Raw genomic sequence first — 23,806 nt, 5'->3', positions numbered from 1 at the left:
GTAATTAAATTAATTAGGGAACAAAGTTTGTATAAAGTCTTCACAGATGGTGAATTTTGGTTATCTAAGTCAGCCATTTCACAGAGATGAAAGAGAATCCACTGAGGTATCCAAGTTAAGCAGCTTCTATGGCGTGTAATGGTCAATCATCAGCAAGCTTTGGTCCTTCCATGTGCTGGGAAATACAAAAATCTCAACCCTGAAGATATAGGCTGGTGTCTACTTTTTATGTTGCCTTTTCTGTTCCACTGCCGTACGCAAGGCCTGCAGAATCAGGTGTGCGTTATTCAGGATGTTGTATTCACTTAGATTTACCAGCTGGTGGTAATTCTCATCAGTGTATCTCACTGAGAATGTATTATATGGGGAAGTGCAACTAGTAACATCAACTTTGCCCCCCTCCATCTCTGAGCAGCAGCGCTTCATACCTAGGAAAAAGATTCAAAAGGACATTGCTGTGGTATTGGGTTTATCGCAGTTGGATGACAACATTTTACACTAATAATAAACAGATTTGTGAGAGAGAATGTTTCAGACTCATGTTTCAAGGGCTGAGCATCTCATAGCAAGGGACAGTTGATGATACAAGTAACAATGAAAATGGTAACTTTAACCAGTGGAGAGGTTCATGGAATTGAAATGACCAACGGGGACCCAGCCAGTAGAAAGAGTCATCAAATGAGAAATGGGGATCCAGTCAGTGGGTAGACCGGCCATGCTGACCCTTAGTTAAATGCTTTGCAGCTGTTAACAACTTACCAGGTGCTTTATAATATTGGAAGGTGTCATTCACAAGTGGGAAAAATACCACGATGGGGCTTCCTGGGGTTTCTGAATCTTGAAACAGGTAACACTCCTTTAGATTTTTCCTATCTTCCTCACTCAGGAAAACTTTGGGGAATGGGATTTTCTGATCTGCATAGTATTTACAGGCCTGGTCCAGAGGCTAGAGCATTACAGAAGTGAACAGTATTAGAGCCCAAAGAGGTTAAGATTATAGGATACCTATAAGATACTCCTGGCACACCTGTGAGGCTGCATGTAGTTTGAGACCCATGGACTATGTTAAATAGCATCTACTATGTATTGTTGCTACCCTCCCCCCCCCACACCGCGAGTACTCAACACAAAATCATCACATGATACAAATAGAACTCAGTAACTGTTACAAACTGTAAATAGAGTTTTAAAGCTAGACTTATAACTTGAAATATAGATTGATAAGAATTCTTAAAACAGGGTCTTAAATAGGACCGCTATAATAAAAGTTTAGAGTAAAGCATGAAGTGTCAGAAAAAGAAAGAGGCTGTATTAAATATAATTTATGGAATTCAGTCAGAAAAAACTACATTAAGAAAATGTTTTGGTTTCATGATTAAGTGCTCAAACGTCAGGAAACAAAGTTTGGTTTGCGCATGCAACCCCATACCCTTGTATATAAGTATCATGATAATATTTTTAATTTGATTACATTTTCATTAGCTATAATACTCTGACTCAAGTAACATAATATATCTTACTTGATTCACAACCTGAAATGCACACATCTAGCATCTATACTATTCTATATATGCTAAACAAATAGAAAATAGTTTGTATCAACATGCTAAAATCTCAGCATCCTTCCTACATGAAACTCATTTTATCCCAGTGGATGCCATAAGATGAAATGATGCTTTGTTAGGCGTACATACGGTGTATCATATAACTTGAAAAGTAGGGGCATAGCTATTGTCACTCACAAAAAAACCAGTCTATTCAAATATGTCAATAGCCTCATGTTACAAAGATGGTCAATGTAAGCACATGGCATTCCCAGCAGTCCCTAACAAAGTAAATACACTTAATATAAATATCCAAATTTGCTCCTTCCCTGGGCTAAGGCTTTATAGGTAACTTAATTAACTTAACCACAAAACCTAAGATTCTGCCTCAATTCTCCCCCAAAGATAGCTTCCAGAGCTTTCCCTGTAGTATCCCTCATTCCCAGCCTGTAAAATTCTTCTGCTCCAGAGAGGCTGTCATGTCATAGATATAGATATAGATATACACACACACACATCTAGTTGGAGGCAGCAGAAATTACTCTTCATCTTTATTCACACTTCTAGAATCTGAGTTTAGTGTGACTCAACAGAAGATCCTTGCATTCCTATGCAGCATCTTTGAATTTTCCGCAATATTAGCCATCTTGTCTGAGCTGAAGTCATAATCAATTCAGTGTATATCACAACAGGTCCCTTTTACAACTCTGGTGGAAAACGGACTGATGTCTTTCAGAAGATTCAATACATTCATAAATCAACATCAGACATTCCCAGCATAATAGAGGGAATTGGAACAATTTCATTAACTGCTACACTGAAAGACTCACCGCAGGTGGAATGCATCTCACAAATCTCTGGTACTAAAAGAATTCTACAACCGTATCCTTTCTTCTTCTTTTTTTTTTTTTTTCAGTTTCTAAGCCCTAGTGATCTGTGATGATGAGATCACATGAAGATGGAAGTGAAATGTTTTAATTAACTGTAATGTGTAGATCAATGGTCTGAAACAAGGATTCATACCACTGAAATTGGCAGCTGAATTTTCTCTCTCCTGGAATCACCTTCCTCTTCTAATGCTTGGAAATGGAAATATAGGGATTAAAATGTAATTAATTTAATAAATTAGTTGAAATAACATAATATTTCTAGCTATTAAGTATTGGAAGGTCACAGGCAAAAGGCTGTCACTGGAGAAAACAAATGATAAATTGACTCATCTCACCAATGTCTGCGATCCTGCACTGTAACTTAAATGCAGGATGACATCCACTTTCCTCTCTAGCCTTAAAAGTGGTGGGCAGCTGGTATTGATGAAAAATCCAGCATCTACCATGCCAAGGAGATCTGGTTGCTCGCTCAGCTGGTTGGGAGACATGTCTAACACAGTATCTAAAAGGCAAATATTTTTTGTCAGAAGAAAAACAATGTATGAGCAAATCTGCAACTTCTTTGAAGAAAACAGAGTTGAAAAAGAAAGGGCTCATCCCACACTGCCAATTGAATTTCATTGCCATACTACTATAGCTCAGCTTTATCCTAAAGAAACAACCTTCTCTGATTTAGGATTCTCCGTGTTTGTTCTATTCCTGGCTCCCTTAAACAGTTCAACCCCATCCTTGACCTGCAGGGGGCACCCAACTCTCTCCTTCTGCCTGCCCATGAAGCCCCAGTCCAGCAAAGCTCATAAGCACATGCTAATCTTTAAACGCATACTTGTCTACTTTGCTGGATTGGAGCCTTAGTCCTTTCTTTCTGCTCATAGAAAACTATGAACTTTGCTAAACGTCAGTTAGTTAAACTCAGTGACTGTACTCCAAGGAGACAGGAGTTAAGCCCTATCAAACTGATATCACTACAGATTTTCAGCCTTGCACAATTCAGGTGATTGGTCAAACAATTGTTTTCTAAATTAGATTCAAATTTTGCTACTTATGGTGGGTTAGAAATTGATGCTCATACACTCTCCTCCAAGCCCAGGCCGCCTCACTAAATTCCACACCCAAAACCACCTCAAAAGATGCAGTTTAAAAACCCAATGCTATTACCTTTCCATCTACAAAACTTCTCATTCCCCAGGTAGTCATTATGCACCTGGAAGCCCTTGAGGAAATTGTGATATTGAGCAACTGACAGACGATCTGTTAAAGCATCTCGAAGAGCACTGGAAAAAGGGCCTTCAGGAGTGAGCATGTGAGTTTTCACCTCATGTGGCCTCGTAGGCAGCATAGGCTCTTCCTCTGTACAAGGGGAGACAAGGAGAGGAAAAGCTTTGGTTCCGTATAATTATTTTGGGGTGTTGTCCTTGTATTTAAGTGATGGTTGAGGCAGGTGTGAGGATGATTTATTTAACCAACAAACAATAACTTTTAAAGTAATCATGGTACTGTTGTTGCTGTAATATTGCCTAGTTTTAGTCTCTGCGTTGGTCTCTGGTTCTGGTTCTGGTGCTGGTCTGTGAGATTCAACAGCAAATGTGATGCTGCATCCTTTTCTGCAGGATGTGTGGCAACTTTCAACTGCCTGCTGAAGCTTACCCCTTTTTAACACACTCTGTAGTTTTAGTAGTTATCATAATTGCAGCAATATTTCCTCCTGATTTGAATCCTCCTCCTTTAAGTCCATGCATCATGGTAATTCTCTTTCAGCTGAGGAGGGTCCCATCAGTGCTGCTCCTAGACCAGCCAAAAGAACTTTGCACAGCAGCAAAGGCATTCCCCTAGCTCCATCTGTGGCTTCTGCAGTAAGAGTTTAAAAAAAACCTTCCTGGAGAGAATATGTTCACACTATGTGACAGGCTTCACATGTCAGACAGGCATGAATCTCCAATTTAAACATGAATGAAAGGCAAAGTTGAGGTATACAAATGTCTCACCAATATCAACTATTCTGTCTCGAGTCCACCTGTGCCAGAAGTCCTCTGAACTGTTGGACAAACTCCAGATGTATAACAGGTTCAGAGAAAATACACTGCTCCACATGCCTGTGAAGGGAAAAAGATTTTATGGAAACTAATCTAGTGAACATTTGGAAGCATCTAATTGAAAACAGCCATTTGCCTTCCCCATCAACTTGTTCAATTTTCTTCCAGTTAATTTTTGAGGGAGCTTGAGGAGCACAATTCAAACATTCCTAAACCTTCAAGTTTTAATGTATTTGACACTTCAAAGGTGCTGATTTTAACTAATTGAAGAAGTCAACCACAGGGAGTGTTATATCTCTAACTTACCACAAGTAATGTTGCACTTGAAACAGAGGAAGTGATGGGAGAGAAATCCAGGTGTAGAAATACTCTCTCAGGAAGCTGAATAGAGCTTTATTGCAATAAGCCTGAGATCATCCCATCCACTTACCTTTTCTGGTGGTTCCCTAACTTCACTGTCTGTACAAAAGTCGTCCCAGCCTTGAGTTGCCCTGAATCCCCTTTGAATGGGGATTCTCTGGTTGTCCAACAGTTTACCCTATCAAAAGGAAAAGTCCCCCTGGTATGTTGAAGGGTTGTGCCATCTCCCCAAACCCTCCCCATCCCCCTACATTCCAGCCACTCTTTTTTTCCTTCTAAGATCAACTTTTCTGCCCACACCCTCTCTCAAACTTCTCAGACTCGCACTTTTGGCATCTCAGATGGGAGCTGCTCTGAACAGCTCTCTCAAATGGTCCCATCTGGAACCACATGTACCATTTCAACATTACCTTTGAGCAAAACACTCCGTTTGACTTCGTTTTAAACATGCTTTTAGGATATGTAGGTTAAGACCTTACTACTTCCCAAGGAAGAGAAGATGGGAGTCAGCATGTGCATAGAATGTATTACCATCTCATTTCTAATACTGCTGATAAACCCATATCTCCATTAGCTGCATGCTGGCTAGAGACACGGAGTCAAAGCTAAACTTGGCTGTGGACTGAGAACTCAGAATGTCCTGAACTTCAGACTCTTTTTTTTCAAATAACTCCATTCTAACGAGGAGCTGGAGGGTACTGGAATGAGGAAACTGGGGAAGGTGACTCTGATGTAGTGGGGGCTGACAACAGATGAAGATCCTGGAAGGGGAGACTGGGATGAGGATCCAGAGGGAGTGACGGCTGGGGCTGGCCAGGTGCAGAGCCTGGGACAAAGATTCAGGAATGAGGTAGGGAAGAAGAGACAGGACTGAGACAGGATCAGGACAGATAGGTATGTGTCACCAATAGAGAACATTCCCTTCCAGACCAGGAATAGAACCAAATATTCCTGAATCTTATCACCCTCTGCCATCAGCAAATATCTATGAAACCCCTCTTGCAAAGTATGTGTCTCATCCTCTGCTAGTGGCTGGTTCACATAAAGGATGACAACCTACTACTGCTACGAGTTATTCCCTTAGCTCAAGTGACAGAGGCTTGTGTGGTGGTCCTAAAATTTCCCTCACTGCTGATGACCCAGGTGGTAGTCAATATGATATCCTATGATGGATTTACTGCTTTTTCTTTTGCTTTTTAAATACCCAGGAAATTATATACAAAAACACTATGTTAAAGGAACATTAATTTGCCCTGTTGTGCATATGTATTATGATAGAATTCTCTATTACAGGATGACATAATATTTTTTCCACAGAACCCTGCCTCATGTAATGCACAGGATGGACTTGCTCTGGGGATAAATCAGGGTTATGTAGTAAAGGAATCCATGTCTTGTCTGGTGCAGAAATTGAAAGGTGAGTAGTGAATGAGGCAGAGTATTGCAGAATGAGAAGGGATGGTCTTCTGTATAAGGCAATTGAATTCTGCTCTGGAGAACTGTATTCTCTCACTGCCTCTGCCACAAAGTTCCTGTATGATGTTGGGCAAATTACTTAAACCAAACTACTCACACGTAGTCACTAATTGTGTGTGCCTCACTTTCTGGGCGCCTGACTTGAGACTCTTGCATCTAATTTGCAGAAGCACTGAGCACACACAGCTGCATCTGAAGTCACTGGAAAGTGCTTTGAACACATGAAGTGCTATCTAATGCTAACTACTCTGAAAAATCAGGCCCTAGGCATCTCAAATTGGGCACCCAAAATCAGTGGATGCTTTTGACCTTAATCTCTTTGTGCTTCAGTTCCCCATCTGTAAATTGGGAATAATACCACCTTCTCACCTCACATGGGATGTTGTGAATCTAATTCAAATAATGGTTTTGAAGCACTCAAATACTTCAGAGATAAGCACCACAAAAAAGCCCATGAGTTCATTAATAATCCTGTATCCAGAGCAGAGTTTGAATGGTGTGCAGTAAATAAGGCCTGGGGCCAGACATTGAACAATGAGGAGAAAACAAAATATTGAATAGTTGCTCATTGAGTGAGCACCATCCACTCTACAGACTGTTGGAGGCAGAGGTCCTGTGGAAAAATAGTATGGAAACATGTCATTAAAGATTCTATCATAATTAAGAGTGGGGTGAAATTTTTTGTTTTAAACTTTTTTTCACCAAAATATGCAGATTCCAGTCAACTGAAACATTTCACAGACTTGTGTCAAATTTGCTGAATTTTTTCTGTAAAAAACAAAAAACTGAAAAAATCTAAATCTATTGTTTTGACATTTTTTAAATGAAAAGTTACAATTTTTCTATTCAAAATCACTTATTTTTAATTTAATTTACTTTTTTTTAAAAAAACCAAGATCAAAATGAAATGTTTCATTTTGGGTAAAGTGAAATGTTTCATGGTACCTGAAACAAACTGTTCTGACTTTTTTGTTTCACCAAAAAATGTGAAAAATATTTGGTTTGGTTTTGATTTTTCTGTTCAGCCACTAAACCAAAAAATCAGCTTGTTGTACAATTCTATCATATTGCATATGAACGAGGAGGCCAAATTATAGTTGCATAGACAACTTTAATTATGGCATTTCCTAACTTTTGATTACTTTATTTTGCAATCTTAACATTCCTTTAGCAGACTTATTTGGATGAGATAGATAGATAGATAGATAGATAGATAGATAGATGCATCTCCTGGCAGGCACTATCCTAGTACTGAATGTTACAGACCAACAAATATCCACTTCCTGGTTATGGTTTTGTGTTATTACAGTAGGTTGACATTTCGCAGGACAATACATCACCATGAAGGTAACAGATCCGGGTTTCGGGGAGCCTCCTTAACAGACGTCCATTAAAGAACTCGCTTCCGAAATCCTCCGTGCGAACAAATGCTCCATATTTCAGGAATCCCACCTCATAAGGAGTGAACTCAACCCATTCTGCAAACAGAGCCACAAAAAAGACATTTAGAAATGTCTCCCAAATGACTGGAAAGAGAGAAACTGCTACTAAATGAATCAAAGAGTTTGAGATGGAATAAGCCTTCTGTTTTCTATCTGATCTTTGCAAAGTATAATTTACAAACCACCATCTAGATTGGACATTAGTAAACACTATTTCACTAGGAGGCTGGTGAAGCACTGGAATGGGTTAACTAGGGAGGTGATGGAATCTCCATCCTTAGAGATTTTTAAGGCCCAGCTTGACAAAGCCTTGGCTGGGATGATTTAGTTGGTGTTGGTCCGGCTTTGAGCAGGGGATTGGACTAGATGACCTCCTGAGATCTCGTTCAACCCTAATATTCTATGATTCTATGATCTTCTGGGCCAGATTTTCAAAGTTAGCTGCATGAAGCTGAATTCATGAATTTGTGTCTCTTTTATAAGTGAAGTTACCTTATATGCAAGTTAGGCAATTAACTTGGCATGTGCACACACAAATACATTGTTTTGTGTGTGTACTCTAGGCCTGATTCTGCTTTCACTTTCACTGGTTTTACACCAGAAGTATTCCCCTGACATCAGTGGAGTTAGCAGAATCAGGCCTATTGTGCGCATAAATTAGGTGTATACATGCAATTCAGCAGTGAAAGGAAGCCCAGTACTTGATTTGCTTTTTTCTCTTCTTGGCTGAAGAGAAAAAAACTGAAGTAGTGATGAGCAAGATTCAGTGAAGTCCTCTTGGGTCATGAAAACAGCATTTATTTCTCAAAATGTTTCCAATGGTTTCTTCTTCCAATCAGGCCAGATCATATTCTGAGAACAGCCTGTCATATGATATTTCTACACTTTTACTTCTAATCCTGATCAGAATCCTGAAATTTGGAATCCCCAAAACTCTCCTTGGCTATCTCTTTGGGTATGTCTACATAACAAACATGAGGCACAACTGCAGCACATGCAGGCATATCCGAACCAGCTTTGATCATGCTAGGTCACTAAAAATAGCAGTGTAGGCCTGGCAACATGGTGATGGCATGGGCTAGCCACCCAAGTACAATTCTGCCCAGAGCCCTATGTACGTACTCAGGTGGCTAGCCCATGCTATGCTGCCTATGCTGCCATGGCTACCCTGCTATTTTTAGCAAGCTAGCTCCATTACGGCTAGTTTGGATATGCCTACATGTGCTGTCCTGATTGCAGTGCACACATACCCTCTGCAAATGTTTGTACAGCACAAATGGGGCTGCGGTCTATAAGCGTTTCCAGAGCGCAAAGAACAAACAACAACAACTGAACAGGTATGCCTATGACAAAACCCAAACCGTGGTAGATTTATAATCAAACACATTGCTTGAACATCATTGTTACCTTTGAAATCTAGAGTGCTATATTTGTCCCGGACATTGACTGCCACATAGATGGGCAATGGATTCTGACCCTCTTTCACCGCTTCCCGCTGGTCCGAGAGTTTATGGTTCTCTTTCTGTTTTTGAAGAAAAATAGTTACCTGAGAATGCATGAAATGACACAGGAACCTCTCTACTGTGAACTAGATTGCAGCATTTATGCCCCAGCCCTGTACGCAAGGTGGCACAGAGCCTTGCCACCCTAGGAGAAACACTGGCAATGATTGTTCCTCAGGCAGATACAATCCCCCCAGGCTACTCAATGCACACAGGTGTACCCAGTCTGCACTTCCTGATATTTCAGCTTTGCTTTGTGAGCTGGTACAAGGAATGGAAGGAAGGGAAGAGCCACAACCCTGTCATCTCCCCCAACCCCTTTCAGGCAATTTGCTCCCCAGGGCGGAGTGGGGAGAAAATAGTCCTTACTTTTCTCTGACTGAAGGGATTGCTATCGAGGGAGACCCTTCAGTGGTCATATAAGGGGATGGTGAGTAGGTTTCTTCCATGATTCCATCACCCAGTGACTGCACAAGGGCCATCATAATCTGGTGCCTTGTCAGGTTTTAGAATATTATAGTGAAATATCTGAATCCCAACCAAGTTCTTCTCTATAAGGCTGTATTTGTAACCAGGGGGTCTGTCTGTCTGGGATATTCCAAAGTCCCATGAACAGCAGACAACTTTGATAGCTGCATGTCCTTGAAGATTATGGACAGTTTGACAGTTAAATAAACATGGTAGAGATTATTCAAAAGGAGGAAAAATTGGCTAAAGTGTGCAGAAGATTTCATATGATCTAGCATAAGACAGAGCCACCTAAACAGTATACACGCTAGTTTAATGAACAACATTCCATAAACAAACACATACATATATTATAGCGTATCAAGAGCACTGTATTTCAGTGCATCACTTAAAATGATAGTATAAAACTAACCTGTTTGCTATTCTGAAATATGTATAATTTAATTATTTCTAAAAGAAAAAAATCTACAAAATATAGTAGTATGCTTCATATAGTAGACCTTTTTTGCAAGTTTCAGAAATGCTGGTTTTGAGTTATCTAAGCACAAAAACAGCATAGAAAATCTTTAACTGGTAAAAAGTGTCATTATTTCACATTTGGCTATCTCAAGCCTGGGCAAAAAAACATTTTATGCTATTCTGTTGTAAAATGTTGTCTTGCACTTAGAACAAGCATAGACAACTTCACCCCCTAGTAGTATTCTGATGAGTGTTTCCTCAATTACAGTTATAGCAGTGCTGATGCAACCCTAATTTCCATAGTGATTTTTAAAAGCATGCTTTACTTATTAAAAATCTTGTGATAACCTCCAGCTATATGAAATGCAACACAGAAAAAGCATCAATGATGTTGCACATGCCCACGTTCACTCACCTCTCTCTTAAGGTTGAGATGACATCACAGTGTACTTCACAGATAATTGTGAGCTATAAGTCAAAACCCTGTGGCCATTCGACAGCTTTCAAAGATACATTTTCAATTTAAAAACTATACCTGAATAATGCCAATAATCCCAAATGGGGGCCACAAGCTATTGTGGTGGAATTTCATGGCTCCTATGGTTCAAGGCTGAATTTGGAGAGTGACCGCACCTTTGCAGGTGCAATATCCACTCGCAAAATTTGCACTCACACTTTTGTACCTGTAATTAAACTGCGGATGCAAAACAGGGTACATACATCTCTAGCTATGAGACTCTGGTTGTAGATTAGGAGGTACTGCTACTACTGCTCATAATACCTTGCTGTTACATAGGATTTTCATAGAAATGAAAATATTGTGATCTGCACCGCCAACTCTTTTTGCATGTGCAAATTGTATCTGCAAAAAAGAGGTCTGGCCTCCAGTTTAACATCACAAAGAAGTTAAGGATCAGTCGCACTTTCAGTGTTCCTGCAGCCAAAATACAATGTATTTAACGTCTGGCAGGGGTGTCCAAACTGGTTCATGAGCCGCATGAGACTCTTTTACAGTTAGAGTGCAGCTTGCAGAGCCCCCCATGCGCACCCCATTCTCCACCTACCAGACTGGGGCGGAGCTCAGGGCTTCTGCCCTGCGGAGAGGGGAGTCTTGGGGCTTTAGCCGGGTGGGGAGTGCCTTCCAGGGCTCTGGGCTTCACCAGGAGTGCAGCTGAAGCCCCCATCAGATGCGCCCCGTGGGGCTGAAGCCTCACTCCGGCTGGTACACCCTGGCTCTCGAACTTCTGAAGATTGTCATATGCGGCTCGGAGGGTCAGTAAGTTTGGCCACCCCAATATATGGTATCATTTTATACCTAACCATTCCAAAATAAATTTGATTCCAATAGAATTTCCTGACGCAGATAACTCTACAGCACCGCAGGGCATGCAATCTCTCCTCACAGATTTATTGCTCCTAATTCTTATAGAGAAAACATCTGCAGCTCTCTGAGAAAATAAATAGATACTGTACCCCATCATGCAGCATATATTCAATGATCAGCCCCCACAGATCTATAAACGATGTCCTGTATCCCTCTTGTTTACGCTGACACAGCTGCTGGTTAAAATATTTCATGCGCTCCATAGAGAAACAACTCATCTTGCATTTGGTCGCACATTTCTGGGCTTCACGGATTTTCTCATCTAGATCCTTCTGTGACCAATAAGCATCTTTATACAAGCGTGACATGGTCCTGGGGAAGGGTAATATAGAAAGAAAAACATTAACATAAACAAAAAATAATTTACAAAAATTCTGTTCTTTTGTTAGAGTGTCAGTTTTAAGTGTTTCTTGTAGTTTGTGCACTACTTGATTTTTTTATAGCAGTTTGTGCGGGAAAATATCATTTGAGGTTTCTATGACTGTTCTATAAAAGGCCTGTGTGAGTAAAATTTTTTCTGGTGTTTGATATTTCCTTTTTCCAATGACTGCAGCATTTTAAAGGGTGAAATTAATAGGTGTGAATCTTTAGTTTGCATAGATTGGATAATTTATTGTAGAGTTGAAATTTTATTTTCTATGTTTATTTTTCATGATAAATATAAGTTCGTTTTGACTGATAGTATCCTGGCATCATATTATAGTCAGTCAGCATCAAGTTTATGGCACTCCTTAGAATATGGCTTTTCTGGATTCATTTCCTAATGCTTAGCAACCCCTTTGATTTTGCTGGCCTTGTGAGAGGAAAAGGCGAGGTGAAATGTAGTCGTGTGGTTACGGTCATGCCCTAAGACATAAGCAATGTGGGTTCAAAGCCTGGCTTTACTACAGGGTCTCTGTGTGATGATGGGCAAGTCATTTCTGTACCAAATGTAATGCCAATTTTGAAAAAGGGCTCCAGAGGTGATCCCGGCAATTACAGGCCAGTAAGCCTGGCTTCAGTACCTGGCAACTGGATGAAACTATAGTAAAGAACAGAATTGTCAGACACATCAATGAAAATAATTTGTTTAGGAAGAGTCAAAATGGTTTTTGTAAAGGGAAATCATGCTTTACCAATCTACTAGAATTCTTTGAGGTGGTCAGCAAGTATGTGGACAAGGGAGATCCAGTGGATATAGTGTACTTAGATTTTCAGAAACCCCTTTAACAAACACCAAAGGCTCTTAAGTCCCACACCAAAGGCTCTTAAGCAAAGTAAGCTATCATGGGATAAGAGGGAAGGTCCTCTCATGTATCGGTAACTAGTTAAAAGATAGGAAACAAAGGGTAGGAATAAATGGTCCGTTTTCAGAATGGAGAGAGGTAAATAGTGGTGTCCCCCAGGGATCTATACTGGTATCAGTATTAGTCAACGTATTCATAAATGATCTGGAAAAAGGGGTAAATGGTGATGTGGCAAAATTTGCAGATGATACAAAACTATTCAAGATAGTTAAGTCCAAAGCAGACTGCAAAGGGCTACAAAGGGATCTCACAAAATTGGGTTGCAGGGCAACAAAATGGCAGATGAAATTCAATGCTGACAAATGCAAAATAACGCACATTAGACAACATAATCCCAACTATATATATAAAATGATAGGGTCTGAATTAGCTATTACCACTCAAGAAAGAGATCTTGGAGTCAATGTGCAGCAGCAATCAAATCAAAAAAGCTAGCAAAATGTTGGGAATAAGAATTAAGAATGGGATAGATAATAAGACAGAAAATATCTATATAAACTCATGGTATGTCCACATCTTGAATACTGTGTGCAGATGTGGTTACCCCATCTCAAAAAAGATATATTGGAATTGAAAAAGGTTCAGAAAGTCAACAAAAATTATTAGGGCTATGGAACAGCTTCCATATGAGGAGAGATTAATAAGATTGGGACTTTTCATCTTGGAAAAGAGATGACTAAAGGGGGATATGATAGAGGTCTATAAAATCATGACTGGTGTAGAGAAAGTAAATAAGAAAGTGTTATTTACTCCTTCTCATTACACAAGAACCAGGTGTCACCAAATGAAATTAATAGGCAGCAGGTTTAAAACAAATAAAAGGAAGTATTTCTTCACACAACATACAGTCAACCTGTGGAACTCTTTGCCAAAGGATGTGGTGAAGGCCAAGACTATAGGATTCAAAAAAGAACTAGATAAGTTCATGGAGGATAGGTCCATCAATGGTTCTTGGCCAGAATGGGCCGGGATGGTGTCCCTAGCCTCTGTTTGCCAGAACTGGGAATGGGCGATGGAGATGGATCACTTGATGATTACCTGTTCTGTCCATTCCCTCTGGGGCACCTGGCATTGGCCACTGTCGGAAGACAGGATACTGGGCTAGATGGATGGCCGTTCTTATGTGAGAGCCATAGCTCCTTGCTTTTCTTTGATCAGACGCAGTCCCATTGTTAGGAGCATGTGGCATGATTACATTACCCTAATACCACTGCTTATTAGAGTCTCTCATCTTCCTGCTCTTTAATATAAGTTTGGGGAGGTTCAGAGCCACAGTTTGAGCCCAAAGTGTGAGGAAAAAAGATATGAGCCATAACATTTTGATGTCACGTGATTTTTTTTGGGGGGGAGGCACTATATCTCAGAACCCCCTACTTCGAATTACCTCAAATTTGGATCATTAATCCTACTCTGGAGCCTCATGTTAGACAACAATTTTTAAGATAGTTAGAATAAGCATGTGAGCCTGGCTAGCTCAATTGGTAGAGCATCAGACTTTTAATCTGAGGGTCCAGGGTTCAAGTCCCTGGTCAGGTGATAAACTATTTACTAAATTCTTAATCTGTCTCTTTGGAGTCCTGCTTGATGTTATTTCAGTGGGGAGGGATAGCTCAGTGGTTTGAGTATTGGCCTGCTAAACCCAGGGTTGTGAGTTCAATCCTTGAGGGGGCCATTTAGGGATCTGGGGCAAAAATCTGTCTGGGGATTGGTCCAGCTTTGAGCAGGGGGTTGGACTAGATAACCTCCTGAGGTCCCTTCCAACCCTGATATTCAATGTGAAATTTTAGAGCACTTAGAAAAATCAGCTGTTAAACCATGCTGATTAAACTTTCTAGTGCAGGCCACACCTAAGCTAGTCTCAACCTTAACTACAGTGGTGGTATCACCCCACTTTAAGGCCACCATTTAGCTTATTACTGGTCACTCTGGGCCAAAGGCTGCCAGACAGACAGACCAATGTTTAGGGTGAAATGGAACTGCACTGGGAGGGATAGTTGATCCCATCCCAAATGTACGGCATACAGGACGAATATGCACACTGCACTGCCATGCTTCCATTGTACAGCCAACCAGCCCCACCTCATAGTAGTGGTAGTCCCAACCAGCAACGGACAACAGTGGAAACAGGTTCGGACCCAAAGCTATAAACAACAACAAATCCCTAACAACAGTGCTTAAACACTACCCATTTTCTTCAGATACAGCTGGTGCAACATATTAAAGGATTTTAACTGCAGTAGATGGAAAGCTGGAAGATGTAATAAGTCATTTTGAGCAAGAGGCAGATAAAGAAATGTTAGACAAAGTCAAACTTTCAAATTAAGGTAATATTTAATGACCTGTAACTGAAAAGCAGTTTGTTAGATTTTCTTCAAACTTTGCAGAATCTTCACAGCCATTCTGGCAATTTTCAGACCAAACCAAAATGTCAAGACAACTTATGGGGAAGGGCTAAAATAAGGTTTTATAATGGAAATTGGTTGCACCCTGACCTCTGGAGGCTCTCCATAATAGAAATAGGATTACAATCTTTATGATGGAGAGCTGCTATTAGCATCTCCATGATATTTTTTTTACCAGAGCTCTTTGTATCAACATCTTACAGAAAGATTAAATAAAACCCCTGATTGAGTTCTGCTTACCACGTCGTGCCAGACAAACCACTCAGGTATGTTGCACAGTCTAAGACATTTAATTTCTTGAGACCCAATAGACTGCCATATGTTGTTGTAAATGATCTCATTCCACCACCTGTTGTCATGATGGCCACCACTGGAATCTGTTCAACACAAAGACAGAAAGATAGTGCAAACCAAGCACACATGATTACTCAGAACTGGAAATGGACCGGAAATGGAACACTGGACCCAGTTCAGTTCCAAAATTTCATAGTTAAGGCCTCTCTGTTTATTGGATCAGAAGTGGAACAGCAAATCCAAATACATCTTCCCTCGGGGTAAGTTTGGAATCAGATATGGATCCAAACCCAATGGGTCAACCCCGCCTCTATAGAGAAGGGCAGGAATCATAGTAAATTCAGGTGCTTTTATTAATGCAAGAAATGTAGTATTCACCCCCAGCCATTTCATTTCCTTATTGCTTCATTCTATTCTATTCCCCCTTTCTTTTTTTAAATCTCCTTATCAACCTGTGAGAAAATTCAAAAATGTTGTTTAATCACCCCTGACAGGGACTTTTTTTTTTTTTTCCCCAGGATCATTAAGTTACTTAAACGAACAGAAATTTTGCTTTTGGAATTCACAAGCTTGCAACAGAGAGCAGGTGTTTTAAAAAATATTCACTGGAGAGGTTAACTGAGCCTCCTTGAGGGGGTTTATCACTCACTCCATAATTGATGGAATTCAAGCAATGCATTAAATACTTGCTAATTCGCTTAGTTAGTGTGCATGAGTATTTATCATTCAAGACCACTTATGGTCCGGAATGGAACATACAGGTACGAGCCCCAGAACTGGAGATGGTGTACATATTACAAAATGGCCAGACATATGAGAGACACATATGGTGCTCCTTCCCCATAAAGACCTCATTGTGCTGCCTCTGCAGCACTGGGACCCCTTGCTGGGCAGTCAGACACCAGGCCAGGAGTTATATGTGTCTCATATGTGCCACTGCAATGCACAAACTTCTGAGACACAGATTGCATTTAGATACAGTAGTCTTTAATTAGCTAAGTAACTGAGGTCTTTGCAATTGGCCTAGAATTCAGGGGTTCGGAAACTCTGGTACTAGTACCACTGGCAGCACGTAAGCTTAATGTTCCATCCATTCACTTTACAACAATTTTTTAAGAAGCTAGTATGTGAATCAATACAGTTTGGGAGCCACACATAGTGTAGTCATCTTAGCCATATGGAAATCGAGGAAACCTTCAGCAGACGCCTGAAAGGCAACTATCTAACCCAGCTTTCAAGTTTACCTCCCAAACGGCTGAGAGGATACACCTGTTCAGAAAAAGTGTCAACAACAATAATTTTTATACTTATGAAAACATAACTTAAGGGTCTTTTGGAACAGAAACACGTAGCTGCAGGGTGACAGGTTTCAGAGGGGTAGCTGTGTTAGTCTGTATCAGCAAAAACAACGAGGAGTCCTTGTGGCACCTTAGAGACTAACAAATTTATTTGGGCATAAGCTTTCGTGGGCTAGAACCCACTTCATCAGATGCATGGAGTGGAAAATACAGTAGCAGGTATATATATATGCATCTGATGAAGTGGGTTCTAACCCATGAAAGCTTATGCCCCAATAAATGTGTTAGTCTCTAAGGTGCCACAAGGACTCCTCGTTGTTTTAGGTACAAGGGTTGCACATGCTCCAGCTATTATTTGTTTATTAGCCACATTTGCTGTCCAGTTTGCTGAGCACTCACATGAGGGAAGGAGAGAGTGGACACCCAGGATTCCACTTCACATACCTCATGGTCCTGCAGGTCCTCTTCTAGCTGGAGAACGTTTTTCAGGGCAGCAGCAACATACTTCTTTCTTTTGCACAGGAAATCCTTCTCCTCTGCACACAGGTCATACCCTATGCGCACATCTAGGTCTTGTGGACAGGAACAATGACTAGGACAAACACATGCATTCTTATTACATATTAATATTCGTAGTCAATTTCAGGACTTACACTACAGAAAACCCTAAACATATGTATAGACAAAGCTTCTCCACACCCCTATATAATCAGGTTGATGTAACATAACAAGCAGAGAAGAGGATGATGTCAGTATTAGCTGATATTTTAATTTTATTTTCTAAAATTAGCTAAAGTTATATATTGTTGCAATTTACTGAAGTGGAACTTCTGCTTTACCTCTAAGGTTAAAAACCTAAAGGGCCAAATTTTCATAGGAGCCTCTTGAATGATGACTGCAAAATTGGTGGAGTGTCATCACCCTCTTGTGGCTAAATACTACCACAGAATTACATTTACATTTTTAACATCTCTGAAGTATATGTAATCATGACGCCCTCTCCTGGCAGCAGTCCATACAGGATACAGGGTTTAATCCTGGCCCTATTGAAGTAAATGGGAGTTTTGTCATTGATTTCAGTGGGGCCAGGATTTCACTCTAGAAACTCTAAACTTCCTACTCAAGCATGGCTTTTCATAGCTAAGCACTAGTAGATTTCTTTCATGTCTAGTTTTAGTCACAAATTGCAAAGCACAATCTTACTCAAGGAGGAAAATTATGGGCGTGTCAAATTTAAATTTTAAAAACAAAATTGTTTTTAAAGTTATCCAAGTGCAAAGATGAAAAGAGTATAGAAAACATTTTTTTTCCTTCACCAAGATAACTCAGAAACAGGTACATGGATTTTCTTCAGCATTTCAAATGAAATTAACTTTTGGACTAAAGGCTTGAAAAATTCAACAACAAAATATTAGTTACAAGCAGAATCCTGTGTAGCCTCAACAGTCTGGACCTAAATTATTCAGCACAACTTTCTTATTTCTGTGCTAAATTCTACATTGGAATTGCAATTTCTGCTGCATTATGAAATGAATGAGGTTTCTATTGCAATAAACAATTTTAGAAGTTCACTGCACTGACTGTAATATTCATTTAAATATTTAATGCAATGCAAACTCATTCTGAATTTATGTTGTGCTGGTGCAGAAGTCACCATTTACAGCAGAGTTCGGTACTGGTGTGCCATGCAGATCAGGAGTCATGCAGCACTACACTACTTTTCATTTTATATTAACATAGTTTTTGATGGTGATTAGTAGGATTATCCTTTCCTCATCAGATGCAGATCCCCATATCTAGCTGCACCACCTATATTAATGGAAAATCCTGTCCCTAGCTCAGTGGCTGCAGATGGCCATTGGTACAATGCTACTTGTAAGGTTCTGCGGCATGGAGAGGATGAGATCTGTGGACTCTATACAGGGAATCTGAGCTGCTGTGCATCCTAAGGACTGGCTTACAGAGCAAAGAATGTGGGCAGGACAGGGCTAGGCTGGAGGCAGTGGACCCATCACTATTCAGATCCACCAGAACATTCATGACAGAATGCGCAGGGAAGAGAACAGTGTAACACCAACAGACCCCGGTCATCGTCGAGATCGAACCGGGACCTCTGGAGCTTAGTGCATGAGCCTCTACTGCATGAGCTAACAGCCATATGGCTGTTAGCTAAGGCTGTAGAAGACTCATTAATCTCTCTCTAAGTGGTCTCGGTGCCACAAGATGGGACAGAACATCCCACCCAGAAGGTGTGTGGGTTACAACAGCATGAGCTATGACAGCCTTAGAAGAGTACTGGTAAGCATGGAGCAGCTACTTTACACTGCTGAACCAGAGCAGAGAAAGAATTCCTTTTTCCCACTCACAGAACCCAGCTACTTGGGCTTGGTGCAGTTGGGAAGGGTTTGCCCCTTAGGGCTGGTCTACACTGGGGGGGGATCGATCCAAGATACGCAACTTCAGCTACGCGAATAGCGTAGCTGAAGTCGAAGTATCTTGGATTGAATTACCTGGGGTCCACACGGCGCGGGATCGACGGCCGCGGCGCCCTCGTCGACTGCGCTACCGCCGCTCACTCTGGTGGAGTTCCGGAGTCGACGGTGAGCGCGTTCGGGGATCGATATATCGCGTCTTAACGAGACACAATATATCGATCCCGGATAAATCGATTGCTACCCGCCGATACGGCGGGTAGTGAAGACGTACCCTTAGTGATTATATTTAGTGAACTCAGTAATACAGGGCTGTTATTGGTGTTGTGACTGGAAGATAAATAAATTAATAAGCAGATGTAACACTAAATTGAACTGCTTGGTATAGTGGGTATATAATTTTTGACTGCTTTGAAATTAGTTACACATTCTAAAAGAAAGTTATAGATAAGTTTATTGTTTGGCAGCCCGAGGTATTTTCATCAGCTTGAGCAGCAGAAACTAGTCATTACTGTCAGACAAGTTGATCAAGATGGTAGTGGTGGTGAGGGACTCCCCTATGAAAATCATGTGCTATTCTGCAGTGACTGCTGTATACAGAACTAAAAAGCCTTTTTTTAATGCAGAAAAAGAATAAACGTTGCTGTATTGTGATTGATTAAGGCCATGCTTCAAGAAGGCACTAAAGTACATGTTTAAGCCTCTCCCTGTTCAGGAAAGGACTTAAGAATGTATTTAACTTTAAGTAGGTACGTTAGTGCTCTCCTGAATAGGGATGCTTTCTTGAATTGGGGCCTTAATCTGCCCAAGCTATATATTACATAAGATTATGGATAACACTAAGGAAGTGGGCAACATATCAGTCAGTGTGTGCACAAATTGCTAGCTACCCTGTCTAATGTAGTTTCTATCTAATGTCCAGTGTCATATATTGGGTATGTGTTGTGCATTCTTTTAAAAAATACATTCTAGTTTTCAATCCAAAAATGTTTGTTTTTTTAAAAATGCAGAAAGTGGCACGGGCAAAGCTTGGCTGACAATGTCACTGGCATCCAAAGAAACAGGAGAAAAGCTCTTACCAGTCTTCTGCCTTCACATGCAAATCAAATCTTTTCTCCTGAAAAACAAGAATGTAGCTATGAAGGTACAATCATAGTTTTAAGCTTTCCTTCCTTCCCTTCAGCCTTGAGAGTGAGATTTATTTGCTCCCCAACAAGGAACAGCAGCCACAAAATTGAGTCCCCCACTAATCCAAGAGATGTATATAGCTTCAAAACCACTAATTTATTTGTAATAGAATTTATTCTTAGTAGCTCAGTATTTCCCAAAGGTTTCAGACAACTGTACCAATTTACCTGACTGTGACCTCATTGGCACCAGCCAGTTCCCTCCAGTGCCCATTTAATTATGCAAACCATCAAACGCAATGAAGAGTGAAATCCTGAAGCTCACAGATTCAGTCTCATAACTGCAAGACTTTGACTAGAAACAGTCAAAGATCTATTGCGTATTAGACAGTGCACAAATGAAAATAAGATATACCAGGCCCCAGCAGAAAGGCTCATGATTAAGGCCGAGAATGGAAGCCTAGCGTATGAGTCTCAAAAGCCTGAAGTACCAGAACTGGAGCTTGTTTCTGTGGTTAGGAAGCATATTGGATGCCAGGTTGTTTCAAAAAGGTTTGCCAGACTGAGAAACATTTCATTTTTTCTTAGAAGTAATATTTTTGGGGGAAATTGAAATGCTTGTGCCCACATTTATGCAGGCAAAGCAATTAACTGCACATGCTAACCATGCTAATTGGTATTTGCATACACATTTTCTATCTGTATATGCAGTGGACAGGTTTCTGTGTGCAAATATGTGTAAGCCTGTTGCATGTGAATCTTAGCCTCTATTGTTTAAAAATGTGGTTGTTACAGTCCTTATAATATTTCTTTGTGTGTCTGTATTTTTTTTTGTTTAGTGCAATGTGCTGTACATATAGTTGACATCAATACACCCTTCTGAGACAGAGAGAGCTAGATGGAGAGCACTGATGGCAAGACAGATATTATAAACTGTACCAAGAAACTCCTCTTCATCTGAAGCAAAAGGACAACGGTTGCCTCTAAATCTATGAAGGCAGACTGGCCAGCTTACTGTATAGCTGAGGAGCTGTCCTGAGAGGCAGAGTTGGGGAGGGGGAGGGAGTGCGGCTGGGGAATTAAAGAGGCAGAATACATACAGGCTGGGGAATTGGGGCTCCCTGCTGTCCAGCCTGCCTCTCCTCTTTTTAAAGGACAGTTCAAGACACATTTACACAACACCAGTATTTTTTTTAATCGCATTGGCCCAAATTGTCTCTTGGAGATCTGGACACTGAAAAGACAACGCTGTGGCACCATCCCCCTTCACCAGCCCCACAAAATGTCCCTTTACGGATGCTTGCTCAGTGCAGAAGGGGCTCAGCAAACTGTTTATGGGAGGTGGAGATGGAGCAAGGGAGGCGTCATACTCAGTGACACCCTTCTCTGCTCTGAACTCAGTTGTATTATCCATCTCTGTATCCTCTGTTAGCATGTGCAAGATGACCCAGCCAAATGACAGCATGGCCTTGAGCAGCGCCTATGCTGCTATGGAAAAAGGAGCCAGAGAAGCAGTAGTCATCCCTGCAGCACAGATCCCAGCTCCATGGAGAAGGAAGCAGTTCCTTTCTCCAAGGTCTGAGGAGAAATTCATAGAGTTTTTCTCCCTCTTAGTACCCTCCTGCAGGTTTTTTCTGTGGGAGGGGATAATCTAGCTCTTTATTCTTACATTATAATTTTTTAATGGGTCACTGTTAATTCCTAAAGGCTGGCAGCCGGAACTCACCTCTGCTACTGTTACTCTCTCTCCCATGGGGAGCGAATTCAGCATCACAACTGGGGGGCCTGTGTTTATAGTGTAGGTACAGGTACGCTGGGGGAAAAAAAAGTTTATTTGCACAAAAAGGAAAGGGTTACCCTGCTCCCCCATCAAAATAGATCCTGTTATCTACATATTACTATTATGCTTATAAAGGACAGTTATAACATACAGCATTGTAACGCTTCTTCTTCGGTAGCATAACATTCAGTGTTGGCTCCATATACTTGACATAGTGGAACTTGGTTGGAAATGAAGGGCTAATGATAGCATCAGGGCCCAGTGTAAGATCCTGTGTTCCTTCATAGGAACCTTTCACCGTGAGGGAGAGGTCTTTCCCTGATGGAAAAAGAAAAAGCACACAGAGAACCTTATTATTATCCGACTGCAAAATTATGCTTACATGATCAAATTTAAGAAAATACTTAGGAGTTTTCTATATTGCATTCAAAGAGTCCATCTAATAAGCCAAGAAAAACATAATCCCTCTAGAAAAAGCCTACTACTCAGCTAAACAAAATGAAACCTACTGTATACAAGTGTGAAAGAACTAATGCTCATGAAAAATAACTACCATGCTTTTTCATACTAAAAAACTGAACATGGTAGTTAATTCCGGTTCACAGCTGTAGCTCATCTACTAAAATATTAATACTAAATATGATCTGCATAAAATAGTCAACTTCTGTACGTAATAATAAGTGTCTGTATGATACACTAAACAATCTCTTCAAGCTTTTCCGCAACACACTGTATTTTATTGCCCTTGTTCCATGATTGTAATGTATGAAATATGCTCTTTTCTCTCTCAAAACACATAGGTTTACATTTTCAAAAGTGATGCCTGATTTTGGGTACCCAATTTGAGACACCTTGAGGGAGCCTGACTTTTAGGAAGTACTGAGCACCTGCCTACTGAAAATCAGGTCCTTTTCAGATGTCTTCAGTTTAACATTAATATCACCATCACTTTTAAAAATTTAGGCCATACAATACAGAGCGATTTATTCAATACGACATGGAGACATCAAAAATATTTGAATCAAAGGGATTAAAATAATCAAGCAAGATTTTTGACAAATGATATACATAGGTGGGATGTAGCTGAAATTAGGATAAGAAGGAGATTTGTATTGAAGGGGTTCATACGCATGGGGTTTTAAATGGAAATTTTTTTGCACTATATTCCAGTGAAACAAATTTCTACTATAGCATTTTATATCGTACACATTAACCAAGAGTTCTTGTTAAATGACCTCATAGACTTGTTTCTTTGGTTCCATTTGTTTTATGTTTAGTTCCTTCACAGACAATAAGTTGATATTATAATAATCTTCCTTATAGTTCTTACATGGGTTATTATAGCATCATAATGCTGACTGCTCAGCACATCTGAAAATTGTTCTGGCACTAAATCTGGATTTAGAAATCTACCTTTATGGGTTTTGTTTGTTTGTGTGGTGGTCTTGCCCCAATTCTACACCATGGCATGGATGCTCTACAATGGATTTGTTTATTGCATGTTAAACTAATACAATAGTTTAATAAATAAAATAATACAATACAAAGACTCTGAATTCCTTTCTGTAATTAAAGATGCAAAAATTTAGGGCTCTGAATTATTTCCTGTTTGCTAATGAAAACCATGTT

General features: G+C 40.3%; 1 protein-coding gene and 1 non-coding gene across 2 annotated transcripts in view; one reads left to right on the top strand and one right to left on the bottom strand.

Annotated features, from left to right (window-relative positions):
* Positions 1–219: 219 nt before the first annotated feature.
* The window catches only part of LOC112104912 (cytosolic phospholipase A2 epsilon-like), a 54,787-nt gene continuing 31,200 nt past the window's right edge, over positions 220–23,806 (bottom strand). The window contains exons 9-21 of the mRNA XM_024197512.1: positions 22,329–22,495; positions 22,124–22,210; positions 20,350–20,387; positions 17,283–17,430; positions 15,487–15,623; positions 11,648–11,870; positions 9,153–9,267; positions 7,644–7,781; positions 4,420–4,527; positions 3,593–3,784; positions 2,770–2,936; positions 760–946; positions 220–428 (exon numbers count right to left, since the gene is read on the bottom strand). Of these exons, the coding sequence (XP_024053280.1) occupies positions 220–428; positions 760–946; positions 2,770–2,936; positions 3,593–3,784; positions 4,420–4,527; positions 7,644–7,781; positions 9,153–9,267; positions 11,648–11,870; positions 15,487–15,623; positions 17,283–17,430; positions 20,350–20,387; positions 22,124–22,210; positions 22,329–22,495 (1,916 nt within the window). The remainder of the gene's footprint in view (positions 429–759; positions 947–2,769; positions 2,937–3,592; positions 3,785–4,419; positions 4,528–7,643; positions 7,782–9,152; positions 9,268–11,647; positions 11,871–15,486; positions 15,624–17,282; positions 17,431–20,349; positions 20,388–22,123; positions 22,211–22,328; positions 22,496–23,806) is intronic.
* Positions 14,308–14,380, top strand: TRNAK-UUU. The gene has a single exon. It is a non-coding gene; the product is annotated as a tRNA-Lys (tRNA).

Source organism: Terrapene carolina, unplaced genomic scaffold (assembly GCF_002925995.2).
Source record: "Terrapene carolina triunguis isolate 2854851 unplaced genomic scaffold, T_m_triunguis-2.0 Scaffold96, whole genome shotgun sequence".
Classification (NCBI taxonomy): Eukaryota; Metazoa; Chordata; order Testudines; family Emydidae; genus Terrapene; species Terrapene triunguis.
Note: the sequence above shows the minus strand (reverse complement) of the source record. Positions and strands in the feature narration are given on the sequence as shown.